This window comes from Acanthopagrus latus, chromosome 7 (assembly GCF_904848185.1).
Source record: "Acanthopagrus latus isolate v.2019 chromosome 7, fAcaLat1.1, whole genome shotgun sequence".
Taxonomy (NCBI): domain Eukaryota; kingdom Metazoa; phylum Chordata; class Actinopteri; order Spariformes; family Sparidae; genus Acanthopagrus; species Acanthopagrus latus.
The window spans coordinates 29,339,147-29,366,812 of NC_051045.1; the positions used below are offsets into that span (position 1 = coordinate 29,339,147).

Below are 27,666 nucleotides of genomic sequence, written 5' to 3' on the forward strand. Positions count from 1 at the left end.
CCACCTAGTGAGGGGCGCCAAACATGCAGCGAGAAAAAAAAAATTCTGATTAAAATTAATTAAAATTATGATGTCTATTTATTTTTCTACAGTTTTTGCCATCCGTCTACCTCCAACAATACCTTGATATAAAAAAATAAATTAAACGTAAGTAAAAGAAATGATGATACTGACCTTTAGCCCCTGCAGCTGTTACACATCATGGTCACAACATGCTAGCGCGCACACTGATGTGCTGTGGGTCGGTCGGCTGTGCGTTACAGCAACAGTCCGGAAAATGAGGCAAAAGCCATCCGGGGCTCACTTTCTAAGCAGAGTAGAAGAGCGGGAGAATTGTGCAAAGGAGCAAGGTATGCCATTTTGATTATATATTTTTTACATTCACCAAGCATTCATGATATAATCATGCTAGCTAGCAGTAGCATCATGTCATCATACTAGTAAGCTAACGTTAAGTAGCAGTGAGGGTGTGTGACTTTCCGCTTTGTTCAGCCAGGTTTGGTGTTATTAACATGCAGTCGGCCGCAACATTGTCATAATAAGACTTTCATAAGACTGGTTCAGACTGCTGGCCTGGGTTGGCCTTGACCTGCTGACCGGCTGTTTTTCAAGTAAAACGCTATACAGGCAGTGCAGTGCATGTAGTATATAGCACTGTGCATGTGTGCTATGACATTAAAAATCTATTATTATTGTCCATATAGCAAAATTAGATTAGATTCAGTTTTGGATTAGTTTTAACTTTACTGTCGAGTTCAAATATCATGAAATACTGTTTAAGATCTAGCCAGAGTGCAAACTAGTAAAGTGCTGAGTGAGTCAGTGCCTCATATGCAGATGAGGATATCAACATGTGGACTTTATAGACAGAGGTGCAAAATATAATCATATGTTATATACTGATAAACAGAGACTATAGCTATGGATAGATAGATATATTGATAGATAGATAGACAGACTGACAGATAGATAGTTGCATACTGATGGAATATTGTATCAAAAAAGTTGAGCATATAGTTGAGGAAGTAGAGTTATGTTTATACAGAGAGGTATGCTCATAGAGCTGTGAACATATGGGACAAAGTGAATTCATGTAAAATGAATGTCAAAATTAAAATGCTTGGCAACTTAATAATAATATCATTTGAAAACTGGAAATGATTTACTCCATGTTGATGATACAGTTGTTTGTTATATCATTTTAGATTTACTGTAAAAATATTTGGGACCACCTGCAGCTGAATCATCAGACCAGGGACAGTCATGCTCTTCAGCTGCTCTGGTTTACTCAGGTGAGTTTAATGTGTCAGTGATGATAAAAATGTATTGACTTACATGAAAATGACAATATGTTGTTTAGGGGTGGGAATCGAGAACTGGTTCCAACTCAGAACCGGTTCCAACTGACCAATTCCATCAGAATTTTATGCTTCCGCTGTTATCGATTCTTCTTAATGATTCTCTCATTTCCCTGCCATTTCCCGCGATGTGTAATCAGTGCAGAGCTACCAGTGCAATCAACCCGGATGCGATAGGACGCTGGCGTAAATATCGCCCCTTCTCAGTTTGTAGCAAAACTGCTTTTTTCTGTTGAAGAAAGAAAGCCAAATTGTCCCTACAAGCTCTGGGGCTGTGCTACTAACTTTGAAGGCTGCACACCTGAACAATTGCTCCATGGACTTACTCTGTTGATCAACTGTTAGCCTAGCAGCGCTAACTTTTAAACCGAGGTACTCAGTACTCTGCAGGCTGTCCATCATTGCTCTGTTGGTCCTGCCTTCACCACAGCCTCAGGGTTGTTCACCGCCTGACTCCTTTGTCGCTCTCCTCTGCTGCTGTGGTCTCCCCCAGCTCGTGGCGATGTTGGATGGGACCTCCAGATGCAAGTTTGTTCATACGGACGGTGCAATTCCCTCGATGCAGACTGACAGGCGCTCCATTTATTCTTTGTTGTGTTTGTTTCACTTTGTTAAGTGTCCTTAGGTACCCTGAAAGGTGCTATATAAATTAAATGTATTATTATTATTATTATTATTATTATTATTATTATTATTATTATTATTACAGCTGTAATATCGTGTAAGGGTGCAAATACTAGCAACATGCTAAAACATTTGTCTACCCAGCATGGAATTAAGAACCGAGAATGTCATGTGTTTGACTGCCAGCATACAAGTGCTAACATTGCTGCAGGTCAGACAAGCTCCACTGGGACCTCAGTTGACGACATTAATGTTGACATTAAATATGCAGCATACAGTTTTTTGTTGTATGTTTGAGCTGAATATGTTCATGTTCACAATCTTGTGCAGACATAATTTTGGGAAAAAATAAAATGGTTGCTTTTGGTGCAGAAGACTGTGTAGAACTCCTTTTTTGCCACTCAATGAACAACTCAGGAATCAATATGAAAAAATTAATAAGGAATTGGATTGATAGCCAGAATCTACAATGGCACTGATATTGATGAAAACTTATAAATTCCCACCCCTAATGTTGTGCCATGTCTCATCCAGTCAATGTATTTGCACTTGTGTGTTCTCTCTATGTTTATGGACCTAGAGCCACCAGAGGTGACACCACAAGAGCATGCTGCTCTTCCTGCCAACCTCACCCTGCCTCCAGCCACAGAGCCTGGATGTTCAGGTGAGTGCAAGCAGCTCATCTTGATTGCACCACTGATTCCACACTTGCTGTGTCTCAGGTGTGTGCCTGATGAATGTAAAGCATTTTAGCAACGACTTTATTGGTGTAGTATGTTGATTGAGGTCCTCTCCATCCTCCTATCAAATAATGATACATCAGAATATCCGTCTAACTGAAGAAAAAATACCCCTAAAAAGACAGTGTAGATGTTATGTATTTCCTCACTGCACTGCAGTGTGAGTTTCACAGAATCTGACATGAACTGAGGTGAAACAATGTTTAAAAACAATGTAAGTGAGCTTAATGCCTCTTTATCACACACACTGACTACAGCTTGTTCATGTGTGCCATTATCTAATGTAAAATAGCCATAAACTGTCAAAAGGTTAAACTGCCAGAAAGGCAAAATGTTACTTTTGACCAGATTTACAGCAATATTTGTGAACTTTGTGATATTTGCTTCTCTTGTAAAAATATAATGTCAGTGTTAAATCTACATAAAAATGTATATCTTAATGTTAAATGTTAAATCGAAAAAAAAAAACACTTTAGATCTAAATATAAATTCTCCTTTAAAATTTAAATATACATTTTAAATCTAAGTATTTTATTTAAATATAAATGTTAAATCTAAATCTACATGATAAATGTAAAGTCAGGTGAAACCAAATATTTTGTTATAATGTGCAAATTCATGCTGACTGTCACCGGAAGTACCAAAAATAAAAGCTTACCGGGTGCTGTGGTGGAAGCTGTAGCTATAGACAAAACGGCCCTGCCAATGTTTCCAGCTAAGTTGCTGGACATGCTGGCCGGCAACACGAGAGCGCGGTGAGGAGACATGACTAACAGTGCAGTGCAATCACTCCATCTACGTGTAAATGAGCTTTCATTTGGGTACTTCTCGTTACAGGCAGTGTGAATTTTACATTTAGATTTAGATTTGAATATAACATATATATATTTTGAACATTTAGCATTTAGATTTAACATTTAATATTCAGATTTAGATAAAACATTTATATTTAATATTTGCATTTAGATTTAACATTTAGATTTACATTTATATTTTTTATTTCGACTTTGCATTGACATATTTTTATAAGAGAAGGAAATATCACAAATTCAAGTTCACAAATATTGCTGTAAATCTGGTCAAAAGTAACATTAAAAGATTCACATTTTTCAAACATGGTTTGTTGCTAAATGTGTTGAAAAGTTTATTTTAGCATGCAAAACTTAACAATCAGCACCACATATTAAAGTCCCCATGTGAAATGTATCCTGTTGGCAAACAAAACTGGAGCCAAAACCTGAATGTGTGAATCTTAGTGTTATATTTGTAATTTAGATGTTGAATAATTGGTGACTAGGCACTTTAATAGACAAACCATGTTTTGAATTAACTACATGGGCAGTGAGGCAGTGAGGATGTCTCAGCGAGGTGGTAACAGGGAACATGATTCTTCCCCAGAGAGAAATGTATTGGATACACTCTGATTCCAAAGGTAACGAGCGGGGAGACTTCATTTGCTTATTTCTCCTGATATAAACATATGCTACTTTACTGTGATATTTTGTTTGTGTGAGAGTCCTGTGCTCTGCTTAAAAAAGGATGCAGCTCCCCCTCTTGGGATAGCTGTTGTGCAGATTGTGGTAACCTATAATTAACACACCTGTGTAGATTGATTGTGAATTTATTTTTCTGACAGTGCCAGAATACAGAATATCAACAGACTGATACTTTAAAGAAATTGTGTATAATAGTTTGTTGTGTTGCTGAACTAACTACATTACTAATTCCACTAGTGTTATGTTTCAGTATTACTAATCATGTTCTGGAGTACTGCATGGTAATTATACACAGTTTCCAGAAGGAGACTAGCAGTTCATAAATGAGTCAATTCAGACTGAAGACAAAACACGCACAAATGACAGTGTCATTTATTTAGCAAAACTTCTTTGACAATTAGAAATCAGTAAGTACAAAAACTGTAATGTGTACGGTATGTGTACAAAATATCTTTACGTAACAAACCTTAAAACCATGTTTAACATGTCATATGAAAATAATACAAAATACAAACTGACATTTCCAAAGATTCATCAGTTCTTCATGCAGTTCTGGACTAAGGGAGCAGCTCATTGCTGCTGTCTGTACGTGTTCAGGAATCCTCTGGGCAGTAATGAGAGTAGGACTTGAGCCACTTCACGGGACAGTCCCTGAAAACACATACAGTTAGTGTGACACACACACACACACACACACACGCTGCACTGACTAAACATGCTCTCATTACAGCCACCCTTCCTATTTTAAATACCTATGGGAAGACAATTGATGCTTTATTAGATTCTCTTGAGTCTGAATTATTTCCCTACCCTCCTTATCTTCCCTACATCTTAACACAAATACCTGCCCACAGACAGCACTGAAACTGAGCCTGAATCCTGAATAAAGAGTAAAGAGAAGTTTCCATGTGTACCTGTTCTGAGTGTTAGGGTTGTTTGTACCTGTGATACTTCTGTCCTTTCCTCCTCTGGTACTCTGTTTCATCCACTGTCCACACTGCGCCCTTTCCTCTGTCCACTCGCACAAAGCACTTGTGTAGGCTGAGGTTGTGCCGCACTGCATTCTGGTTGGAAGAGGAAAATTATATTGTCATAGAAGCAAGGCTTCTCTGAAATATAACTAGAACTTGAACGCATCTCTCAAACCACAGGACTACAATGCTGTGGTCCTAAGTGTAGCAAAATTAAGACCACATTTCCCCTAAAACCCCACTGCTTCCTGTCAGTGTATAACTCATATGGGAGTTACTATTATTACCAGTGTTTAACAAGTACATAAACTGATGGTTAATTTGTAACACAGAACCATTTGGAAAGGGGTTGCGAAAAAAAGGCAGGCACTGACAAATCATCGGTCTATCACCGTCTATCATTGGCTAACTTTAACCAATCAAATCAACAGGAGTGGTGCTTGCCCTAAAGAAAAGCCTTAAGTACCTTTCTTTGCTCTTCTTTAAATACACATATCTCAAAACACTCTTCAGTTCTGATATAACAGGTGCTAAAGCAGCATCTATGCTTACCTCGTGTTAGCCAACCTCATTAATGTTTTTCGAACAAACAATAGCTTCTCTGGCTAGTCATCACATCTAAAGCACGACTGGAGTTGTCGGACGTCCCTTGTAGGAATCTGATTCATCCAACTCACTATGTGTTCTCTATGTGATGGATTTGAGGATCAAATGTTTACCTGACCTTTTACCAGCTGCCCTAAAGGGTGAACAACTAAATAGTAGTTGCCCGATTGTGTTTACAAGTCATAAACATGATCATTTTTACCAGCCCTTCCATCCATCATGATGATCCATCCATCCATCATGATGTAATTGCAGTGTAGCGTTAATAAACCCTGTATCCCAAACCACCTTCTCAGCCCTCTCCCCTCTGTAGTGACTGATAATGACCATAAACTGTCTTTTTATTTGACATGGTTGATGCAGTTTGTCACCATATATGTGGGCTCATTTGTTTTGCTTTAATCAATCAATAGAGAATGTCGAATCAGCTGTGAGCAGGGGATCAAAGAAATACATGAATTTAAGAGTTATTTCTGTAGATGGACACCCTGTACAGTTACATCTCATCTCATCTGCTCTCATCGCCATTGTTCTGTTGCTGTTTTTAATGGATGTAGATGGGTACCTCCCTGTCCATGTAGCAATATGACAAATCTACTCTTAAGCTCTGCTTAAACAAATTGTTTCTCTAACTGGGCTACTAGCAGTAACACACTTATTGTTCTTTTCTTGATGAAAATGTATGCTGACATCAGTAACAGGTTGTTGCAGCATTTGTTAGTTGTTTGTTATACAAGCAAATGAAATTAGATTAAAATAGTGTGAAATATCAGTTAGGATTAGCTCCATTTCAAAAGAATAAATCGATATAGCTAATGAAGATAGACAGACAGATGGATGGATGGATGGATGGTTGGACAGATTATCCAATTGTGACCGGGCCCTAAGAATAAACAGTGCAGCTGCATTTCAGTATACATCAGAAGAGGGGGACTGGAGAGATGGGACTACAGTCAAGTCAGACTCGAGTGCAAAAAACTTTGCAGCTTGCTAGGCATAACAGCAGAGGCCACTGCAGCAGGATGGAAAAATAATACTATTTCAATTAAAGCATTGTTTTGTCACTGACAGTAATATGAAAAAAAATATCAGTATGAAATCCCTGCTGCCAACTTATTAGCATTTTAGCGAACTTGTTAGCCAAAGTAAAATATTTACGGAGTAAGGAGGCTGCAGCAGTTTTGGTTAATGTTGAAAATGAAACTCAACTTTTAATGGCCAGTGTCTATTAACCAATTCAAATATGTAAACTGCTGAAGATCATCATAATTTCATGACTTGATTTGTGAATTGTTTGACCTGAGCAATGACTCCACTTGCCTTGCTTTATTCTTACTACAGTAACTTGCTGCATTACATAATGCATATCATTTCAGTGGATATCAGGTAGAATGTCTAATGTGAGTAGTTCAAACCTTCCAGGTTGCGGTGTTGTGTCTGAAGAAGAAGAACATGGTAGTGAACCAGTTGTAAATCTCATTCAGAGTGCGCTGTTTGTTTGGAGACTCCAGGATAGACTGCAAACAGCCAGACACAGTGAGAAACATGCAGGGATATTTAGAACAAAAACATCAGTCGTTCAGTGCACTGAAAAATGAGCCAGCATGTCCAGCTGCAGTTACAGCAGCTCTCACTCAATACTGAGTATTTTTCGTCATTTATATGTGTGATTGCTGGGATGCTGGTTCAGCATTGTAACTAGTGTTCTTTTCAGTTTTTTGTGTAAGTTTCATTATTTTTAGCATGAAGGTGGATTCAGCATTTATTTGTTTTTATTCCAATAATTATTTGTACTGAAATTGGGATACAGTTCTCAGACACTAATATTATTTTAGCTCTTTATTATACTCTTTAACTTTAACTTTAACTTGTATATGTATATGTATGTCTATATATATATATATATATATATACACATATATATCGGCCAAAACACATCAATCATAACAAAGACTCACTTTATATTAGCCTTGAAAGAAACTCACCCATCTTATCAAGTAGGCATAGGTGTACGGAGGCCTGATGTTGTTGTGTTTGTAACATTCGATACTGGGGACCAAATCTTTACAGCAAAAATAATGATATGTCATCAGTTCATCTCTTCAAATACATATCATACAAACATTTGCGACAAATTATGAAACATAACTGGTTCTGAGAGCATGAAAAGACAGAATGGTGATCAAATTATAATGAAAACCAACACATACATACCTAAAGAAAGTTTGACAATAAATAAAATTCTTAGTTACGTCCCCTCACACATTCCACAACTCAGAATGTGCCAAAAAATGTATTAGAGCAGTTATTAGTTTTGTTCCTGCTACACTGTTCTGTCATTAATATACTTCCATAGAATCTGTGTTACCTGGCAGAAGGTGTGCAGAACCAGCAGCTCTGTAGCCATACCGAGGCAACTCCTCCAGATTTTTAATTCTCCATTGTTGTACTCCATCTCCTTCTGTTACCGAAGACTGTGGCAGGATAGGAGGAAGGCTGCACTGCCACTCAGAAGCTGCCTTCTATATGAAGTAATTGGAAGGGAACAGATAGTTTGATTGAATCCTTCAAACAACATTGAGCAAGTGTATGTTGATTTTTTTATTCAAGCTTAGAGAAACCATAAGTTAGAGCCAACATACCACATCAGAATATTTGTGCTCTGACAGGTGCAGATGAAGCTGCATTGCAATGAGTTTCTGTTTTTCCAGGATAAGCTGAGGAAGAAAATGCTCATGGTTGATATACTTCAAACTTTGATTCAATCAAAAATGATTTCAGAGCAGAAGACCAACAGAGAATTTTTTAGCCATTTGCGAAAATCCAGTTTCTTTTTTTGCATCAGCAAAATATCATTTTATCAGCTGAAACTAATGCTGCCCAGATTGTCTTCAACACTTGGAGCTTTATTCCATGCAAACTTCCTGGCTCAGCTTGACCCAGTTTCACTCAGCACGGCTACCTGCTTGAAGGTGTGTCTTTAAGGTGTGTCTTCAGTGACACTATCCATTATCTATCCATTATTTTTTTGGTTAGTCATGATTATTTTGGCAGCATCTGTTTCGACTTTGGTTTTACCTCATGTATTGTCAAAGCAAATTAAAAACCCATGAAACATGCATTTGAAAACGTAATATTTGGACACATACTTGGATTTTTAATGTCAGTTGAACTAATTGATAAGCATTATTAGAGTTTTTAATTGATTACATAGCTTACAAATGAATTATTATGTTATAAATCATTGCATTAAGTGGAGGTTTACTAAAATATTTTTACTGTTTTGTACTGATTTGATATCCCACACATGAATTATTACTGATATCATTGCTGTCAGACAGAAACCTCTTATTTGCAGATTTGACTTACTTTTTCATAGTCAATTTTACTGGCCACCCTTCATGTCTGTACACATTATTAACCAATGAATGTGTTCAGCTTGTCTCCAGTCGGCCTCTTGTCTGATGACACATGGGACAGCATGGGTTCACAACAACACTTGTTGTTGTCATTTGCGATCTATTATATTTTTGATAACTATGAATTTTAATAAATCACTGTTTGGTTGCGCACTAATGGATGAATATGTTTAAAAAATTGCAAATCCATTTCAGTTTGATTTGCTTGTAGGCTGCTACAGAGTAGAGTTTAGATTCTCTGCCCCAGGCTGTTTATTATTTTTTTTTAATTGATTTTCTTAATAACTCAAAATCTCTCTCCTCCCTCCATTGTTGTTTGTGTCACTGCGTGGCGTCCCACGTGAGTTGTCTTGAAAACTGACAAAAATAATAGTAATTCACACTGACTTGAATAAGTAACTTCAATCTGTTTACTGGCTTGTCAATATTATTGCAGTAGATTACTCATTACAGCTTATGTGTCTGGCCAGGCCGGGCTAGGACTCAACAGGCTCGGGTTGGGTCGGGCTTGATTTTTTTGGGCCGATCTAAGCTCTACTACAGAGTCACACGTAAATTTAGTATCATATATTTGAGACGGGAGGTTACCGCCCGAAAATGTTCCCACACTTTGGACATGTTTGGTCTCGCTTTCCTGCTCTCCTCAACATGGTCCACCATCTTTCATAATTCTTCTTCTGCTGCTGCTGCGTCTTCTTCTATGCCACACTGTGATGTGCATTCTAGTAGCGGTGCTACAGCAATTTGCTCCGGCTCAAATCTTTTTTTTTTTTAAAAATGATTAAATTAATAATAATAATAACAATAACAATTATTGGTGACATAATTGATTTTTGACTAATTGTTGCAGCCCTTCTTCACAATAGAAGTCATTCTTTTTTTTTGTTTGCTAAATTTCAAAATTCAGGAAATGTTGGGTTTTCTACACCTGAAAGTAAACATGATGAAGCGGTGTGGCCAAAAGTGCCTCCGGAAAAGCCCTAATGACAGTTCAATATTTTGGTAAATTTGTGCTGCTTTCTTTCTGAGAGTGAGATGTTCCGATGATGTTGAGCTCATGTCTGTGTGTTCAATACAGTTTGGATATCCTAGCTTAGCATCAAGACAGGAAGAAGGGGCAAATAGTTAGCCTGGCACACAGTTAAAAAATGCTAACAACACCTCTCAGGCTAAATATTGTTGAAGCATTCTTTTAATGTGGAAAAAGATTCAGTGCCAGTTCATCATTGTCTGCATGCAGGCCTCTAATCCAAAGCATTTGTGTTTGAGGCCCTGGTAATGAGATGAAACTATCAGCTATCTTCTCCCTGAATTACTGACATACACTAAGATACACAGAAGTGTGGCTTCATTCTCTGCTGAGGATGCCATCACTCCAATGTAACTTTACATAGCAAATTTGTGTTTGCTATTATGTTAATGATCAAAATCATATATTTCACCTTTAAAGTCAGGCAACTAAATCCTATAATGAGACAGGATGTACGTATAAAAGTTGAGCCAAGCTCACTGTGGGCACCCCCACCGTGTCAGCACACCGGCCACATTCAGATGAATGAGAGGGCTGAGTTTCTAAATCAGACCTAAAATCAGCCTAAACACAGGCTTCAGTGGCTCAGTCCATTTGGACTTGGATTAGGGACTGTAGGGTGTTCGATTTAGGCCCCTCATGAACCAGTCCACTGTCAAGGTGCCCTTGATCTCAACATTAACCACTTGGGTTGCTACACTGCATCCTGACATCTCTGCTTGCTTATCCGTCTATGAGTGTGTAAAATGATTTCCCACCTGAGTCTCCATGCACTGAACAATATCTTTCTGAACTTTCCACTGAGCAATGCTTCTGTCACCATAACTATGTTCTGAATGGAGATGCCTAAAAGACAAAAGATGACAAGGTTAATACACCTTTTTTGGGAAATACACTTGTTTTCCCCAAATCACCAGATCAATGTGTAAACATTTTCAGAAAAGAAAGACCTAATCTAAAACAAATAGATATGAACACAACCAAACTAAAACCCTTCTGGTTGGGAGCTACCATTTTGCAACTTTCACATTTTATATATATGGGCAAATGTCATGGCACTTCAGTGATGAGTCAATTGATGTAATAACTTATGAGTTTACTTACTTCAAGAAACTGGGGAAATCTTCAGACAGTGCATCACAGCCAGGCCAGCGGCAGAGGCCACTCACAAACAGAGCACTGGTCCTTTCAGAGAGTCTTAAGGGACAGAAATGTCTCAGGATCAGTATCGATATCATTTGCCAGTAAAGTTACTGAAAGTACTTTCAAACTTAGAGTGTGGCACAAGAGAAGACATTTGGAGAAAGGCCGAGCAAAAAGTTGTGAAATAATTGTATGTCAGAAAGCGTCTTATTCATAGCTTCCATGCATTTCACCCCCTTCAGAAAAAATAGTGCAATTGTTGTTGAAGTAGACTGTTGAGAATTAGCAGTTGTATTCTGAAAAAGTAACAGGTACAAACTTTGCACAGATTGTTTGGTGATTTGTCAACCAAATTCATGAACTAAAAGTTAAGTTTCAGGCCATGGCGCTGGAAAATGGTGCGTTGTCTGTAACTACAGCTGAAGAAACTCCTTCTTGTATTCAGCTGCGGAGGAGCTTATATCTCTATCGGTGTTCAACCACCTCACCTATTGAAAAACATTTGGTCATAACTGAAAAATGTTTAACCTTTTCTTCCCTGAAGCCCCTGCCAGCAGGGGCTATCAGGCAGTATAACAACACCCCCCTCAGCAGCAACATGTAGCTTGCACACACACACACACACTGCATATCCACAGAAAGCTCAGAATCTCTGCTACACGCTCATATAAACCATTCGTATGACCAACAAACACAGTTACAACACCAAGCGATCAAACAATGCGAGGCGAACACAGAAATATGAGTGACACAGACAAATAAAGCCGGCGCAGCGGCTGCTCTGATGTCAACATGGTTTCACTGCATCCACTTGATAGCAGAGTCTCCATACTTCCCAACAATACCATTTTTATCTTCCATTTATGCTGTGTTCCATCTGCATTTACTCTGACACAGTTGCATCAATAGTGATGCTTACACTTCTTATGGAATCTCACAAGTTACCTTTATTGTGATACCAAGATAATGCACATAAAGCTTGTAATTAGAGAGATATACTGTATTTATTCTGAGCATGTCATTTTCGAGCAGGAGCCTCAAAAAGGGACTCAGGGAAGTACAGGTTAAGTGATGGACATAATCTTTCCGAGAACTTAGTAATTACTTTGGTTAGTACGGTGTAACTGAAGTACACTGTACTTCAGTAGCGTAACATCATGGTGATAGGCCCCGGTGCAAATATTTTTTTGTGCCCCTAAACAAAAGCGCAAAATGATCAGGGCGATGGAGAAACAAATGTACGCCACCGTGAGCAGAGATGAGGAGTTTGCCACGAGTGCTGGTTGACTAAATCTTTTCCTCTGCTACAAGAACTTCACTTGCAGAAGGATGCCAGAGAATTCACCGAGAGGCTGGCGAAGTCTGTGACATTTTCATCCCGGATTTTTATGAGGAAAGATTTAAACGCCTGTCCCAAATAAACGCCTGGTTTGTTAAGTGATTGAAACAAATAAACACCCCGGCTATTATTTGGTATGATAACCCTCTCGGCCCGGGGAGAGAGATATGCATCGGTTAGGCCCACAGTGCTCAGCTGCAGACACAGCAGAGAGGTGACGAGACACGACTCGTCATGACTGACAGGCATCAAGGCCACTCAGCGTTACCTTACCGACCCGCCCCCAGCTGTTTCATTCACAAAAGCAGGGCCTGTGGCAATTCTGGACAGCTGTTTTTTTTCCCCCTTCCTTAATGGGCCCCTGACGGTGTCTGGGCCCCGGTGCAGCTGCACCGGTTGCACCGCCGATACTTACGCCACTGCTGTACTTAATCACATCACAGAGGTGGCAGAGCAGGAAATGATCATTTTTGTGATTGCCTGTTGTAATAATTTTAGAAAGCATGAAAGAGCAATGTTCTCCTGTGACGAAGAAAATACACGTTTTTAGCCCTGTGACCTGTAGACCTAAATGGTGATTTGTGTCTGCCTCCTACACCCTGCATATTTGCATAACACCAGTTAATCAAAGGACTTATAGACCTAGACCTCCCAACACCCCCTGCTGTTCACATTCTCCAAAGAGCAGACCCCCTCCCTTTGCATGCCTTTTGTTTACTTATTGTTTGAACCTGCCATTCCTTGTTCTTTGTTCTTACCCTATAAAATGCTACTGTTTCATTTGCTCTGGGTCTACTCACCGACTCAGATCTGCTCTCAGTCCACCAGTTTACCGGTATTCTTTGAATAAACACATGACCACAGCAAACTACTCAACAGGACTTGAATGATTTCTTCAGCAACAACCGATAGGGGTGCCAGAAAACTGGAGTGCCCAAATGGACAATGACCAATTTCTGAGTACGGGACACAACTGAGTTCAGTTCTAGCCTTGGTTATTGTTGGCTGGTTGTAGTTGTTGCTGTTGGTTTACACTGTTGCCCTGGGTGTACCTGGGGGTTTGACTAGTAGTTGGAGCAATCATTGCAATCCTATAAGGTTCATATGCAATGGAAATATACTTTACATACAAACCTTAGATACAATGTATTAACTAGTTCACTGCTAGTGATATTCAAAGTCAGATACTTTGCATTGACAGACAGCAACTATAATCTGATGGTCATTTTTAATAACCAGCACCCTCATTGTCCCCTAATCAAATTGTTTTTTCACTTTACTTATTTCTAACTTCAAGGTGTCTTGAGCCACCTGATGCCAGTGCCACTCATTTTAGATACAGGCAATGTCCTGTTTAAGGCAGTGAACAGACAGTTTAGGTGTAAGTACTTGATTAGTTCTGTAGGCATCTGTATATTACAAATGAATTGACACCCTGCAGCCAATCAGAATTGACTATTCATCCAGACAACTGTATAACCAAAGCTCATGAACACAGCTGTAGGTTGGAATGTAGATTGACTCTTATATTGAGAACAACACAGAGACCCCTAGATACTTGAACTGCTTCATATGGCAAAATGACAGTATGCCATTTTCCTGAGTACAGTCACTGGCACTTATCACCACCCTAGTGCCACAGAACCACCTCAGTCCTGAGGTCACCATACTGGACACTTGTGTCTCAGATTACACTGCCATTTTTTTTTGCATCCTTAAGCAGCTCCATTCAAGATATTCACACACAGGTTAGACATACAAAGCACAACCATGGTGGGCCCAATGCCCACTAAGGCTGCATCCTCCAGACTTGCGCACTGAACCCTGGCAGACTTCAGTCATGTACCGTGACATGTTCACTTTCATCACATCAAGTCTGCGAGAGTGCAAGGCTGTTATGAGCCACTGACGGACAGGCCTAAAGACTACACAAATAAATGCATTTTGATTGTGTCTACAGCTTGTACTACTATATGGTGGAATTTTATTTCTAGCCTACATGATTCAAGTAGTATTTTGATAAAGTACTTGTTTTACACATTCAAAATATGTCAACAAATAATAATAAGAAAAACTGCATTTGTGTAATGAATTGTTGGCAGTTAAGTCAGTGAATTCCAGTGAAGTCTGCACCTGAAACAGACTCTCTGGAAGTCTGCAGAAAGTCTGCTTAATTATGAATGACTGAATGGTTCCACAATACAAGATATTCCAGAGGACAAGGTCACAAGCCTTTCTCAAGTCCACAATAGACATGTAGACTGGATGGGAAAGACTCTATTGACACCTCCTGATGCTCAATTTTTCCATGACCACAATGGAATCTGCATTTGTTTGTTTTGCCAACTGAGGGAACCTTTTTTACAGTATGCATATATTAGAGCTGCACAATATATCATTTGAGCATCGTCATCGCAATGTACATGTGATGTATGTGTGCCTCCTACATCAGAGAGCCTGCGATGTAGGAGGCAAATGAATTCATCTAATTTCAAGGGTATTTGACACACACTGTGCATGCAGACTCTGCATGCAGCGATCCACCAATCACATTAGTTCTTAATCAGTGTGCCGAAGCAGACCACGCAGACAACTTTGAAAAATGAGCAATGAACAAGAGAAAATCACCACAAATGAAGACTTGGTGCCAAAAAGAAAAGCCACGTCAGTTATCTGGAATAATTTTGGCTACAAGCAGGATGATATTGACCAAACACGTGTTCTGCATCGACAGTGCCTCGCATCTGTTGCCACAACAGAAGTAACACAACTAATTTGTTTGAACATTTCCGTTGGTACGACACAGCTCAGTATGACATAAAGAGGTAAGATCAGTGCAGGTTAATTGTCCACAAGATAGCAGCAGTGCAGCATAACATAAAGTGCTATTCAGGTCATCTGATGAAAATCCCTGTATTTTTTCATATCGCAATATATATTACAGAGAAAAAAAAATTGCAATGTAATTTTTTTCCAATATCGAGCAGCCCTAGCATATATTTCTGTTTTTAACAGCAGCATATTTTTAAACTATTAATTAGCCAGCAAAACATCTTGCCATCTTTGATGTAGTCCTTTGCATATTTTTGTGCAGATATGAGAAAGTCACCCTTCATGAGGCCTGGTGGAGCTCTGCATTGGACTGTCCCTCCTCAAGGGGAAGAAGTAGTGATGGCTTTGCCTGGGAGAGGAGCCCATGTGTGGTGAAGAGGACTGGGGGAGACGGCCTGCATCCACCTCTTCCTTGCAAATGGAAATTGCTGCATTATTTTCTGGATGCACTACGGGAAGAAAGCATTTATGTATGCCTTTGATCGCTTGCAAATACATGCAACAAAATATACTACCACTGTGGATACTCTCAGAAAACAAAAATAATATGAACCAAAACCAAAGTGCAGTCCCATACTTTATATTAAAAGGTTTAATTTGTAAAATATGGCCAGAATTCAAAGGTTGCGAAAAAAATATGGGGGGCAAAACACCAGTACAAACTGACCCAAAAAACTAAGAGAGCTTGTGAAAAACAGAATACTGAAAATGTAAACACATATAAAATGATTGTATGGTGATATGGAGCTAAAGATACTGAAGTGTGTACCATGTTGTCGTATGGAAGCAGTTTGGGCAACTTGCCGCAGCACTGACGGCCTCTGCTGCTTCTGCCTGATGCCTTCCATGCTGCTCCAACTCTGAGAAGAAAAAACACCAATGTTAACCATAGCATGGAGTTTTTTTTTTAATAAAATCAAATGTAAAATTTGGTCGTTGGGCATCGTTCAGTCATATTTTTTGTATTTGTACGTGTTGTGTTTTCTGTGTGAGTGTTGATTGATGACTCAAGAAGTGATTTTGAAATGTGATTCATGTTACTTACCATCTGCATTTTTGTGGCTGTGTAATATAAGTTAATGATGAGCAAGTGGTTCTTGAAAGCTGTAGCTACAGAGCTGAGATGGGATGTTAAGGTTGAGGATTTAAAAACCTTAGTGTCATTTCATATACATTAGATCATATGGATTTAATGTGTACATCTAAATGTTGTTTGGTGTGTCAGAACAGACCCTTGCAAGCATTCTTTCTAATTGTAAGTCAGCTGATAGTCTGAATCTTAGAATCTTTCAGGACCAGGGTGTTTTTCCATTTCATCAGCCAGTGGTGGCTGTGTTCGGTTTGACTCGGTGTGTCAGCCCGGAGTGGCAGGGATTTGCATTTCTGCCACAACTGGGCTACCTGCTTGAAGGTGTGTCTTAAAACACCTGCTCATCCCAGTCCCTGCAGTTCTATAGAAGTCTGGTGAGATAGAACAGTGAAAATGTTTTTTTTTTTTTTTGGTGGCTTTAGTGCTAAAATAACTATTCTTTGTCAGAAAAAGATTTATCAGCATTGGAGAGGAATGTGTGTGTGTGTTGGATGAAGAGCAGCGGACTTTGAGATGAAACTGCCAACAGCATCTTGCGATCAGGGTTTGAATTACACAGTGGCTTTCGGGGAGCCCTGTTTTCCAGTGTGCACCTCTGCCAAACATGTCATGCATTTGCATACATGGACATGTACAGTTAACTGCAGCATTACTGCAGAATCCTATTGTTGGTTCTACAAAACTTAAAACTGCCTGTCACATGTCATACAGGCTAAATAACAACAACATAAATCAGCTGTTTAAAAATCGAGGAATAAATGTAATTATCAGGGCAACAAAACACACACTCACAAAAGCAAGGAGATGCGGGTAACGGTGCTTCACACACCCTTCAAGAACAATACATGACATCGAGAAAAATTATGTAAATGTATTAATCATTTTTAGGCTAGCTTAAGTTTCTTACAGAAATTTATATTACAGAGATATAAAACAGCTGTATCTCTTTTAGGTGGCTTAAATATGTCTCACTGTCAGTACCTTTTAGCATTACAATACTCTGCTTCCCTGTCAGTACCAGGCACTGCTAACCCATGTCAGCTACAGCATCTACAGCAGGTAATGCACTGACTAGGAATAAGGACCTCATACAGTTCAACCACACATCAAAAGACCCCAACCATCACTTAGAATTATACACACTAGCTACTAATTTGAGAGCCTAAATTAAACTCTGTATATGATGTATTTTTGTTTAAAAAGTATTAAATAGCTCTATATTCCAACAGTAATCATTTTTATTTTATTATTATTTTATTTTTATTTTTAATCAGTATTTGTCAGTAATCCATGTATCTCCTCCCCCTGCACATGCAGCATAGAAAAAAGAGATGTGGACAGGTATCCCTGTCCACTTTATTCATTCAGGACAGAGAACTCCATAAAGAGGCCGTCTTAATTGCTTGTGCATGAGCAGAGTGCATGATCCTCCTGTTTGCTGCGGCGTCTTGCCATGCTGCAGCAGTTTCATGTGTGACATAGAGAGGAGGGAGGGGATAGCTAACAGCGAAACAGACAGGAAGGCTAAAACGGTGAGAATGATTACAGCAACTTTAAGTGGGTTGAGAGCACAAATCAGTCATTCGTGGATGGTATTTATTGATTAATTACTTATTATAATATTGAACATGATTCAAAATCCATATTCACAAATCATGTTATTATTCAGTGTGTGATTTATCTTTTGTTATTTCAACATAAGACAACACAACCATGTTAAGGCATTAATAACACTTCACTGCTCCTATTTATATGTAGCTGTAGGTGTGCAGTTGTGCAAAATAAGTTAGAACACGACATCAAAGCTGTGGAGTTATCTGAAAATAAGTCATGCACTCCAGCCAATCAGCATCCAGCTTTCAATCATGTACACATTAGAGTCCTCAGTAGTTCAAAACATTTCCTGTACCAGACCTTCTGACTGAGAGCTGTGTTCACAGGTGCACACACACACACACACACACACACCCTGATAGCTTCACCACAACAGTCTCTAGAATGAGGGGGAGCTGAAGCTGCTCTACTTTTGTGCAGCATGGTGATATGTCACCTGCAAAAACTGGTACTTGTGCTGTCGAAGATGACTGGATGGAGGACTGCTTCATTACATGATACTCAGCATTATCAGCTGCACACAGCTGTCAAACACTGCAGAGATGCATCAATTATGCTCCATAATTTGCATTCTCAAATATTTATGTAAAAAACTGTGTAGTCCTTCTTAAGCAAAGGCTGTGCTCAGCTCGGCGTAATGTCAGTCACATTGTATTCCAATGGCATCGAGTAACAAAGCATTCATAGAAACCTCTATAACAACTCTCAACAATTTCACTATTAAGATATTATATAATGTAAGATTATACTGAGTATTACTTATAATACTAATAAGGCCCAATCTCAACACACTGTTGATAGAGGAGCAGGGTGAAGAGTTAGGCCTGCATGGCCCTCCAAACTGCAGTTTTTCAGAGGCACACTTCAAACTGAGGGTTATGACATTTCTCTGTCGTTCTGATGTCTTATGATCCTTGTCTTTATAACAAGGATGAAAGAAACACAATGAGTGGGCTGATTTCTCTGTAGCTAACTAGCTAGTTAGCTAACATTATACTTTGTTGGTTTGTGTATGGAAGTCCTGACATTTGACATGTCAGTGTTGTGCTCCTCCTTCAATAGAAATGTATCTGAAATCCAGCTGTAAAGTTGCTGCACTTACATATTGCTCCTCTAGTATCACTGCAGACTGGCAAGGTAGGAACACTAGCTAATGTTAGCCTTTAAAGCCTTGCTAGCTGTCTGGTAATGAAGCACCATTCTTTTCTGTTTGATGATTTGGTTGATAACATCACATTGTGAACAAATTGCAAGGTTCTATGATTTTCGGTCTCCTTCACATAAATGAAAAGTGGCACTGTGATAATACCAGGATTGTCATGGCAATGCAAGAGAAATCTCCATACTGATGCCATCAAGAATAACTGATTACATATGTGGGTCTTCAGGGGTTCTCCTAACTTTGCGCGATGATACACATGCATGTGGCATTTATGTATTTAATTGTCTGTGTAACTGTATTTATGTATTTACATATGAAGTGTTTGCATCTAACAATCAATTGGATTTGAAAGAAAATGGAATCATATTTGTATGAGTGCAGGTACTGTTATGCTTTCAGACAGTCTCAATCTGTTTCTATGTGCTCAAATGAGCTTTCAGTCAAACAGCTGCCATCTTGTGATCCAGCTGGTGTTGAGGGATAATGGCATCTGCTGTGAAATTAGTATTTTTACAGATGAAGGCATAAAAAAGCATCCATGATTACATTTTTTTTTCTTTCTTTTTCTTGCAATTTTCTCTCCATTCAATCATGAAATATATGGAGTAAATATGTTACTGAAATTTGGAAGTTTGATGAACTATTAAAACACACAGACACTTTGTATATGCTAGTCCGTTAGCTTGCTTGTTCATTTGTTGATTTATAGCTCTGGTGTGATTTTATCTTGAAATGGTTTGCATGAATAAAACAAACTACGAAAACACTTTATAAACCATTTATTACAGCACTGTAAAGGTTTATAAACTCTGGTCAAAACTTCATAACATTGAAATGAACATTAACTGTAGTTTTATTAACTGTTCCTTACATTTATCTATTCTATTCTATTCTATTCTATTCTATTCTATTCTAAAGAACTCTAATGGCTCTCACTGTTACTGACTGTCCTAGTATGCAACTAGCCTCTGGATTATATCAAATTTTCAAGACAACATATCTACTCTAATTTTTATTCTTCTTCTGGTGCCATATTTTAGGCATGCAGCCATGATGATTTATTTTGTTACGGAGCCTCAAATAAAAGCATATGACATAATACATTTCAGTCTAACAAGCTAGTAATATTGATTGCCATCATGTAAATAACACTATGTAAAATGTTAGCGTAGGCTCTTTCCTTTCAGCTATCTCACTAGAACATCAGAGATCTCTTTCAGGCTGGATGAAAACACCTATACATAAACCGCCGAGACAGTATGTGCCATGCAAATGCACTCACAGAAACAGAAACAGGAATTCAGTAGAATGTGAGAGCGCTCAAAATGTTTGTGGCTTATCACTGTCATCTCTCTCTCTCTGGCTTTCCTTCTCAAAGTTATCTCCGCCAGAGGAAGCCCATCAAAGTCTCTCTGTCTGTTTTGTTGAAGTTAGGAGAGCTTTAGTCACGACACTACGAACTCAGAGTGACTGATGTAATGGTTGATATTTTGTTGGTTTACTGTGAGTCACCATCTATCTATTGGTATAAATGGCTTTCAAGTATTTCCTGTTCGGATTTTGTCCTCAGCCACATTACAGTGCGGAAAGTTGCAGATGCCTCATACTGGTACTACTATCAATATGCAAGTTTATTACTCAGCTTACTCCCATATCTCAAATCACACTTCCTAATCACATTGTTACTTGTAAATGGTTGAGTAAATTCAGATCAGACATCTGAAAACAAGAGTTTCCTGCACATTTATTTAATGCCAGCTCAGTGAAGAAAAGTCTGAGAAACCACACTGAAGTGAGAAGAATTAAATATTGAATCTTATTTATCATAATCAATGTTGGGCAAGTTAATTTTAAAATGTAATATATTACATAGTACTAATTACAATCACTTTAAAGTAATATATTATGTAACAATTACTGTCTGCGTAGAGTAATATGTTACTAATTACATTACTTTTTAGTTAGTTTAAAAGATCATTTTAGATAAAGGAATGCCCTTGGACACAGGGATGAGCAGGCAGGCAAAGGACCAAAGTCTGATATATTATGAGGTAGGAATAAATATTTTTAAGTGTAGGCTCTGTCATATTAAACACAACAGACCTATACCTTCTATAGCCTATGATGACATGATGAGACAGAAATCTCCTTTTCTATGTCTTCTTATTTTAGTCCACAGAACAAAAAGACTGCATGGACATATTTGATTAAAGAATGTAAATTAAAGCTTAGGATTAGGCTTCATCATTAGGCTAATTTCAGTCACAAAGAGAACAAAGAACTACTGGTATCTGTTAGGAAATACTTTATATTAAACACACAGTGCACATTAATATGGTCATGTTGATGTGGATGGGTTCATAAAACAACAATAATCGGTTCACTAAGTAAGGCAGATTGTGACATAACTGGAGTGTTACTGAATTACTGAAATATTATTAGTAACATGTTATATTACTCCGTGGCGAAATTAAAAATATTAGTGTGACGCATTAACCTTAACACTATGGAACTATAAAATGGAGCTTGATCTAAATTGATTTTAATGATAATTATAATAATAATGATAATAATAATGTGAAATTCAGTAGATGACACTGAATTAGCATTAAGTGCTTTATACTTAAATTATATTGAATTAAAATGTATTCATTAAAATGATAAATGTCCCCTTTTGAAAGTTTTAAAAAAAACAACTTAATGATCTCCTTATTGTGATCGAACAGTTTTCAGTAGAGTTTCATCTGCAGATAAATGCATTTCAAAGAACAGGAGGAAAAGGAAGTTGGCCTACACGGAATGATATTATCATGACACCTTTAGTTTTATTTAAAGAGATCATTAGATAGCCTGATGTCCTCACACGAGCATCAGATCATTTCTTCACACCTTTAGAGAGACATGAATGCCTTGACAATGTTAGTGGTTATCTGTAGAAAATGAGATTTATGTTGTGATCTTGAGGTAATATGAAGATTATCTGATTCTCCTCTACTGTTTGAGTTCCCCAGTAGAAGAAGACAAAAAGTTGGTTTTATGTGAGCCAATATGAAACTTTTTTTTTAAAAAACCTTTTCTGTTTACAAGGTAGATATTTATGGCAGTATTCAGGGGCTTGCAACCTATTGTTTTAATGAATAAAAAACAATAAATAATGTTGTTTCTTTTGCCACAGCTGAAATAGCTGGGAGATGAAACGAGCTGGAAACACAAAACTCAGCACAATAATTGTAAATAATGTTTAAATGCCTCCCAATAAATATAGACTCAAACTGCCTCTTTAGCCTCAACCAAATTTCCTTTTACATCGATATAGCTATTTGATATCTATTTCCATTTCCAAGATATTGAAGTTCACAAAGAGTAGGGTTCAGCAGGAAAATGACCGTAACTCATTAACAAGTAGTTCAGTCATCATAAATCTTTAGTAAGCAGTTGTGGTGAAAAGTTTCCATCCACTTGTAAAGAACATGTGTATCATGGCCGTCTTCAGTTCCAGCGATTTCTACTGCTCTCATGTTTCTGTGATAGAATGAGTGCAACACAAACTATTTTCTCACAAAAACATCCATGAAGTTTTGATTCAATAATGAATTTATTATAGGTATATATGATCAATTCTGGTGATTACAGAATGTTGTGTGAATCAAATGTTCTGTGTAGCATGGCCTCGTCACTTCTTCTGTGTGATTCTGAATGATAACAGCTGGTGACTTTTCTGGGCCTATGTTAGTAGGACCTGTGTGATACAGCCATTAGACTCAGCCACAAACAATATGAAAGTCTAAGGAGCTCAGCGTTGATCTGAAAGATCTCATTGTTGATTTGAACAAGTCAGGAAAGTCACTTGGAGCCATTTCAGAGCAGTTACAGGTCCCAAGATCAACTGTACAAACAACTCAAGTGTGTTTTACATCAACATGAGCTGAGAAGCTGCCGTACAAGAAAGAAGCTCTTGATCCAGACGCAAGACCTTAAAGTTCGACTGAAGTTTACTGCTGATCACATGGACAAAGAAAAAACCTTCTGGAGGAAAACTCTGTGGTCAGAGGAAACAAACACTGAGTTGTTTGACCACAATGTCTGTGTAAGACTAAGCCAGCAGTGCAGGACAGGGGTGTGATGTTTTGATGGTGTTCCCAGTCTGACAACTGAACAGATCCTTCACTCATCAAATAAAAGACCGGACAACAGTAATGAGGTAACATGTCCTAGGGCATTTATATTAGGAAAAAAATGAATTTCTACAGACTGTCCTACCAGCTCTTGATCAATCTTCCACCTGTGAAACAGCATCTGTCCCCAGCAGCAGAGCCAGGCGGTTCCTGCAGTTTTCTGGGGATGATTATGCGACGTGATATAGAGCAAAAAACTTCAACTGACAATGCCTTCATTGCTTTCCGCTATTGTGTTCTTGTAGTTGCTGTCCTCTTCAGATTTACAGGTGAAAATGAGACATATCGTCGCCTCAGGGTAGCCATGTAGAAAACAGGATATATACTCCAAATCTAATATGACGTCAGGTCTTTTGACCTTATATAACTTCATATATATCATATGCTTTAGATTGAATTTGCATGAGGCATAATTGCAGTTTGGTGAAACATATCTGACTTTTGAAGCCTTTTTTGAAAGCCTGTGTTCTACCAGATTTACAATATTCCATTTTTGTCCCCTAAATGTTAGTGAAGGTCTACATGTATGGTGTATGGAGTTAGAAGAACATAGACTCCTCTTGGAGTGCTCTAGATACGTTTATATTTACCAGTTTATCTTCCCTTTTCATCTAGTTGTCATTCAGCTTGTGGTTTCACATGAGAGAAGTGAATAATACTGAACTTGTAATAGAACACAATAAGAAAGGAAAACAGCAAAAAAGTCTCATTTTCACTTGCTGTTTAGGAAATTCTTGTTTAGGAAAGTGTTCTGTTGGAGGTTTTTCATCAATATAGCAGAGCTAGACGGTTGAATGTCACAGTGTTGAACAATGTCTCTTCATCTCTGCAGCTCCATTTCCTGATCTCTGCACAGAATACGGCTGCAGGTTTTAGAAAAGCTTCCTGAGGTGATAAACAGTACGCACAGGAATACCCACTTCTGTGCCTGGCTCTCATTCCAATAAACAGCTCTGCCAAGTGCCATCACTGCATCTGCCCAACAAGCTCTGCAGTAACAGATTTCTTTATCTATATGACACATCCTGATCAAAGCTTCTCTGCTCTTGATTTCAGGGAGCAAGATACTAAATGATGACGTGTGTGTGTGTGTGCACTTTAAGTATGAAAAGTGTGCTTACTTTTACATTCTTCTTTACAAAGATAGCACCTTGCAATTGATATTCAGTTAGCAAAGTAAAAAAAACAAAACATTTTTAAGTCGAAAACCAGAAAGAAAAAAAGAAACAAAAGCCCCTATCCACTGTCAGTAGCCAGCCGCGCTGCACCAACAACACTGCTGTTGGCTGTGAATAATGAGGCATACATGACCAAAAGGGGCACTGTGCTCAAGGTCAGTCTCAATGAGGCATTCCAGTTGTTTTACTGACACCGCAAGCTACAGTTAATCAGCAAATATGTTGAAGTGTCCCCAAACTCAACTGAAGGAAACATCATCTTAAGGCTGGCACCATGCTTACAGTATTGGTGATGAGCTCAGCTAAACCTACCTAAACCTGGATAGACAGATGAAACGAGTTAACTAAACAAGTTTGTTATATAAAATGTTGGCTTTTAAAGAGTTAAATTTATGTTCAGCACCTACAACAAGCATGTCTTATCATTTCACTTTCAGTTGTTCACGTTCTGAGACTATGATGGAAACAAACTTTTGTGGGAAAATATTGCTATGGTTTATTCTTAATATATTAAAGCTGATATGGACTGGAAAAAATAAGCAGTACAAAGTCCATTTGCTGTCTTTATATTTCAGGGTTTCTGATCCTGAAATAAAAGTAAGTCTTCCTGTGACCCAGTTTAATCAAACAGTGTATTTTTCATTATTTTATTATCAATAATGAGGATACATTATCCAGTAATTAACAAGAAAAAAGCAGGTCAGAATAAAACCCACATCATTTTCTTCTCCCTTTTCCTCTCAGCACCAGGTTCAGAATTATTGCTTAAAATCTGAGCCAGCAGAGAGAAATTGCACTTTACATTTGACAGTGACAGTCACGTGGTGTTGTTAATGTGAAATATATTTTATGTCTATAGACATATTAAAAATAAACATCCTCGGATTTATAAGATATGATATTATTTGATCTTCACAGAAAGAAGAAACTTATATAGGAGTATGAATATATGACTATATTTTTGAGTAAACCCAGCCAAATGAATCTCATATATAAACATGTCACTGTTGACTGCACTACACCATGATAGACCACAACGCTTTTTCAAATCAAAAGTTATTTTGCAGATGAATCAAAAAAACAAACAAGTGCATTAAATTAAATTTCCCCGAACCAAGCAAGGCCAATATGATGACATCTGAGAAGAGCTATATGTGATCACTTCGGGGGAATGTGTGAAAGGAATGTATCAAGTTTCGCTAAAGTCCTTTAATGATCAGAATCTAAACTGTAATCAAAAAGAAGATTTTGATTCCTTCGACCAAACAAGACCTGTTGTGTTTTTACTCAAACTTATATGCGTTTTGCTAATATATACATGATTTGATATATTTGGACATGACTCAACTGCACACAAACCGCATTCACAAGGCATGACCATTAACACTCTGCCAGCACACACACTGCAGTCCTTTCTGTCTTCTTGTTTCAGTATTCTTTTTCCTTTTCTGAACTTGATAATGATCCCAGTTTGGATGTAAAACATTAAGATATGTGCCTACCGTGTCTCGTCTGTGCAGAGCCTCCTGCTTGCCTCTGTCTTCCTTTGAAATGAATCAGAGAGGGAGTTATTCCCCAGGAAATATGGTTTTGGTTATAATATGGTTGGCAACTAGTACAGTAGTAGTAGTAGTAGTAGTAGTAGTAGAACTTTAAGTAAAAGTAAGGAGCTTCCTTATAACATCTAAGCCACATGTTCTGTCAAATTGTGTTTGTATTTGAAGTTAATTAAAAGATGTAGTTAGAACTAAACATTAAAATTCTTAATCATTTTACCAACTTTTGTAAAAATTGTTCACAATACTTGGTGTTAGTATTGACACGAGGTTGAGGATTTACAGTGAGCACTCACCTGATGACAGTCTCAGAGGAAGTGAGCACATGAAAGCTGTGGGATATTGCAGTATTTATACCCATAGAAGAGACTGGAAAGTCACAGCCCATGTCAGCAAATCAAAACACACAACAAGAAATAGAACATTTTGACACTTTCCAAACACTGCTCTGACAAGCCCAGACATATGTTTGTTGGAAAATGAGCCGTTTTATACCTGAGCAAAAATGAAAACAGGTCGTCAAGTCAGTGCAGCCCAGGAAAATAACAACTTTTTACATTTTAGAACACATTTAATCTGCTTCAGTCCAAATCATCTTTCATCAGCAACAACGTCGAGCTCTCAATATGCAGGTTAATTCTTTGTGATGTTATTAGGCCTGTGTACCTGCATCAGGGACACACAAAACTTTCTGCATCTTTGATAGTCAACTCAAGTGCTTCACACTGTAGATGTTGCTCCTACAGATCAAACCAGATACCTTTGCATAAAAATGACAAAAATGTATGAATCTGTATGTGACTGTAACAGGTGAATTCCTTTGCAAAAGTTACTTCTAGTTACGACTGTACTTTATGTTGAATTTAAATTTCTTCTTAGACTGTCATCAGCTCCCCAGTGCAGTATAGGTGGATGAGAACAGCTGCTGAAACCCCCAGTTCATTTAAACAGTTCAATCCACAGTTTTAAAGGAATAGGTTTTACTTCACAAGAACACAGGGCTAGATTTACTAAAGCACTTAGAAAGGACAAGGTAAAGATTTTGTGTTAATATATTACTATCAGTAATACAAGCAGTACTTGAGTAAAAGTCTTTAAGCAAAAGTAAATGACATATTTTCAAATGTAAAATGTAAGGTAATGTTTGTAAGGCTGCTCTAACAGCCTGGCTGAAAATTTGATCTTGTATTCTACATCTTTGTAATACATTTTTAAATCAATTTATTTTGTTTGCATGTGGATTAAAAGAAAATCGCTGAAAATCAGTATCGAACTATTAAACTATTTGGCTTTGATGCAGCATGTAATCTGCAAAATAACTAGTAACTAAAGT

At 38.0% G+C, this 27,666-nt stretch overlaps 1 protein-coding gene and 1 long non-coding RNA gene across 3 annotated transcripts; one reads left to right on the top strand and one right to left on the bottom strand.

Annotated features, from left to right (window-relative positions):
* Positions 1–162: 162 nt before the first annotated feature.
* Positions 163–15,953, top strand: LOC119022835. Its single transcript, XR_005076079.1, has 4 exons — positions 163–350; positions 1,206–1,292; positions 2,563–2,646; positions 15,821–15,953. It is a non-coding gene; the product is annotated as an uncharacterized LOC119022835 (long non-coding RNA).
* foxp3b (forkhead box P3b) lies at positions 4,550–26,651 on the bottom strand. Of its 2 annotated transcripts, XM_037104189.1 has the most exons (12): positions 26,630–26,651; positions 26,280–26,321; positions 16,328–16,418; positions 15,836–16,007; positions 11,349–11,441; positions 11,003–11,090; positions 8,438–8,512; positions 8,164–8,317; positions 7,781–7,857; positions 7,211–7,312; positions 5,161–5,282; positions 4,550–4,869 (listed from the first exon to the last, which is right to left on the bottom strand). In XM_037104189.1, the coding sequence occupies exons 3-12, from the start codon at positions 16,404–16,406 to the stop codon at positions 4,812–4,814; spliced, it is 1,020 nt and encodes a 339-aa protein (XP_036960084.1). In that variant the 5' UTR covers positions 16,407–16,418; positions 26,280–26,321; positions 26,630–26,651; the 3' UTR covers positions 4,550–4,811. The 2 variants fall into 2 exon arrangements, with proteins under 2 accessions (XP_036960084.1, XP_036960083.1); XM_037104188.1 differs by lacking the exons at positions 26,280–26,321; positions 26,630–26,651 and having other exon boundaries at positions 16,328–20,206.
* Positions 26,652–27,666: the final 1,015 nt, after the last annotated feature.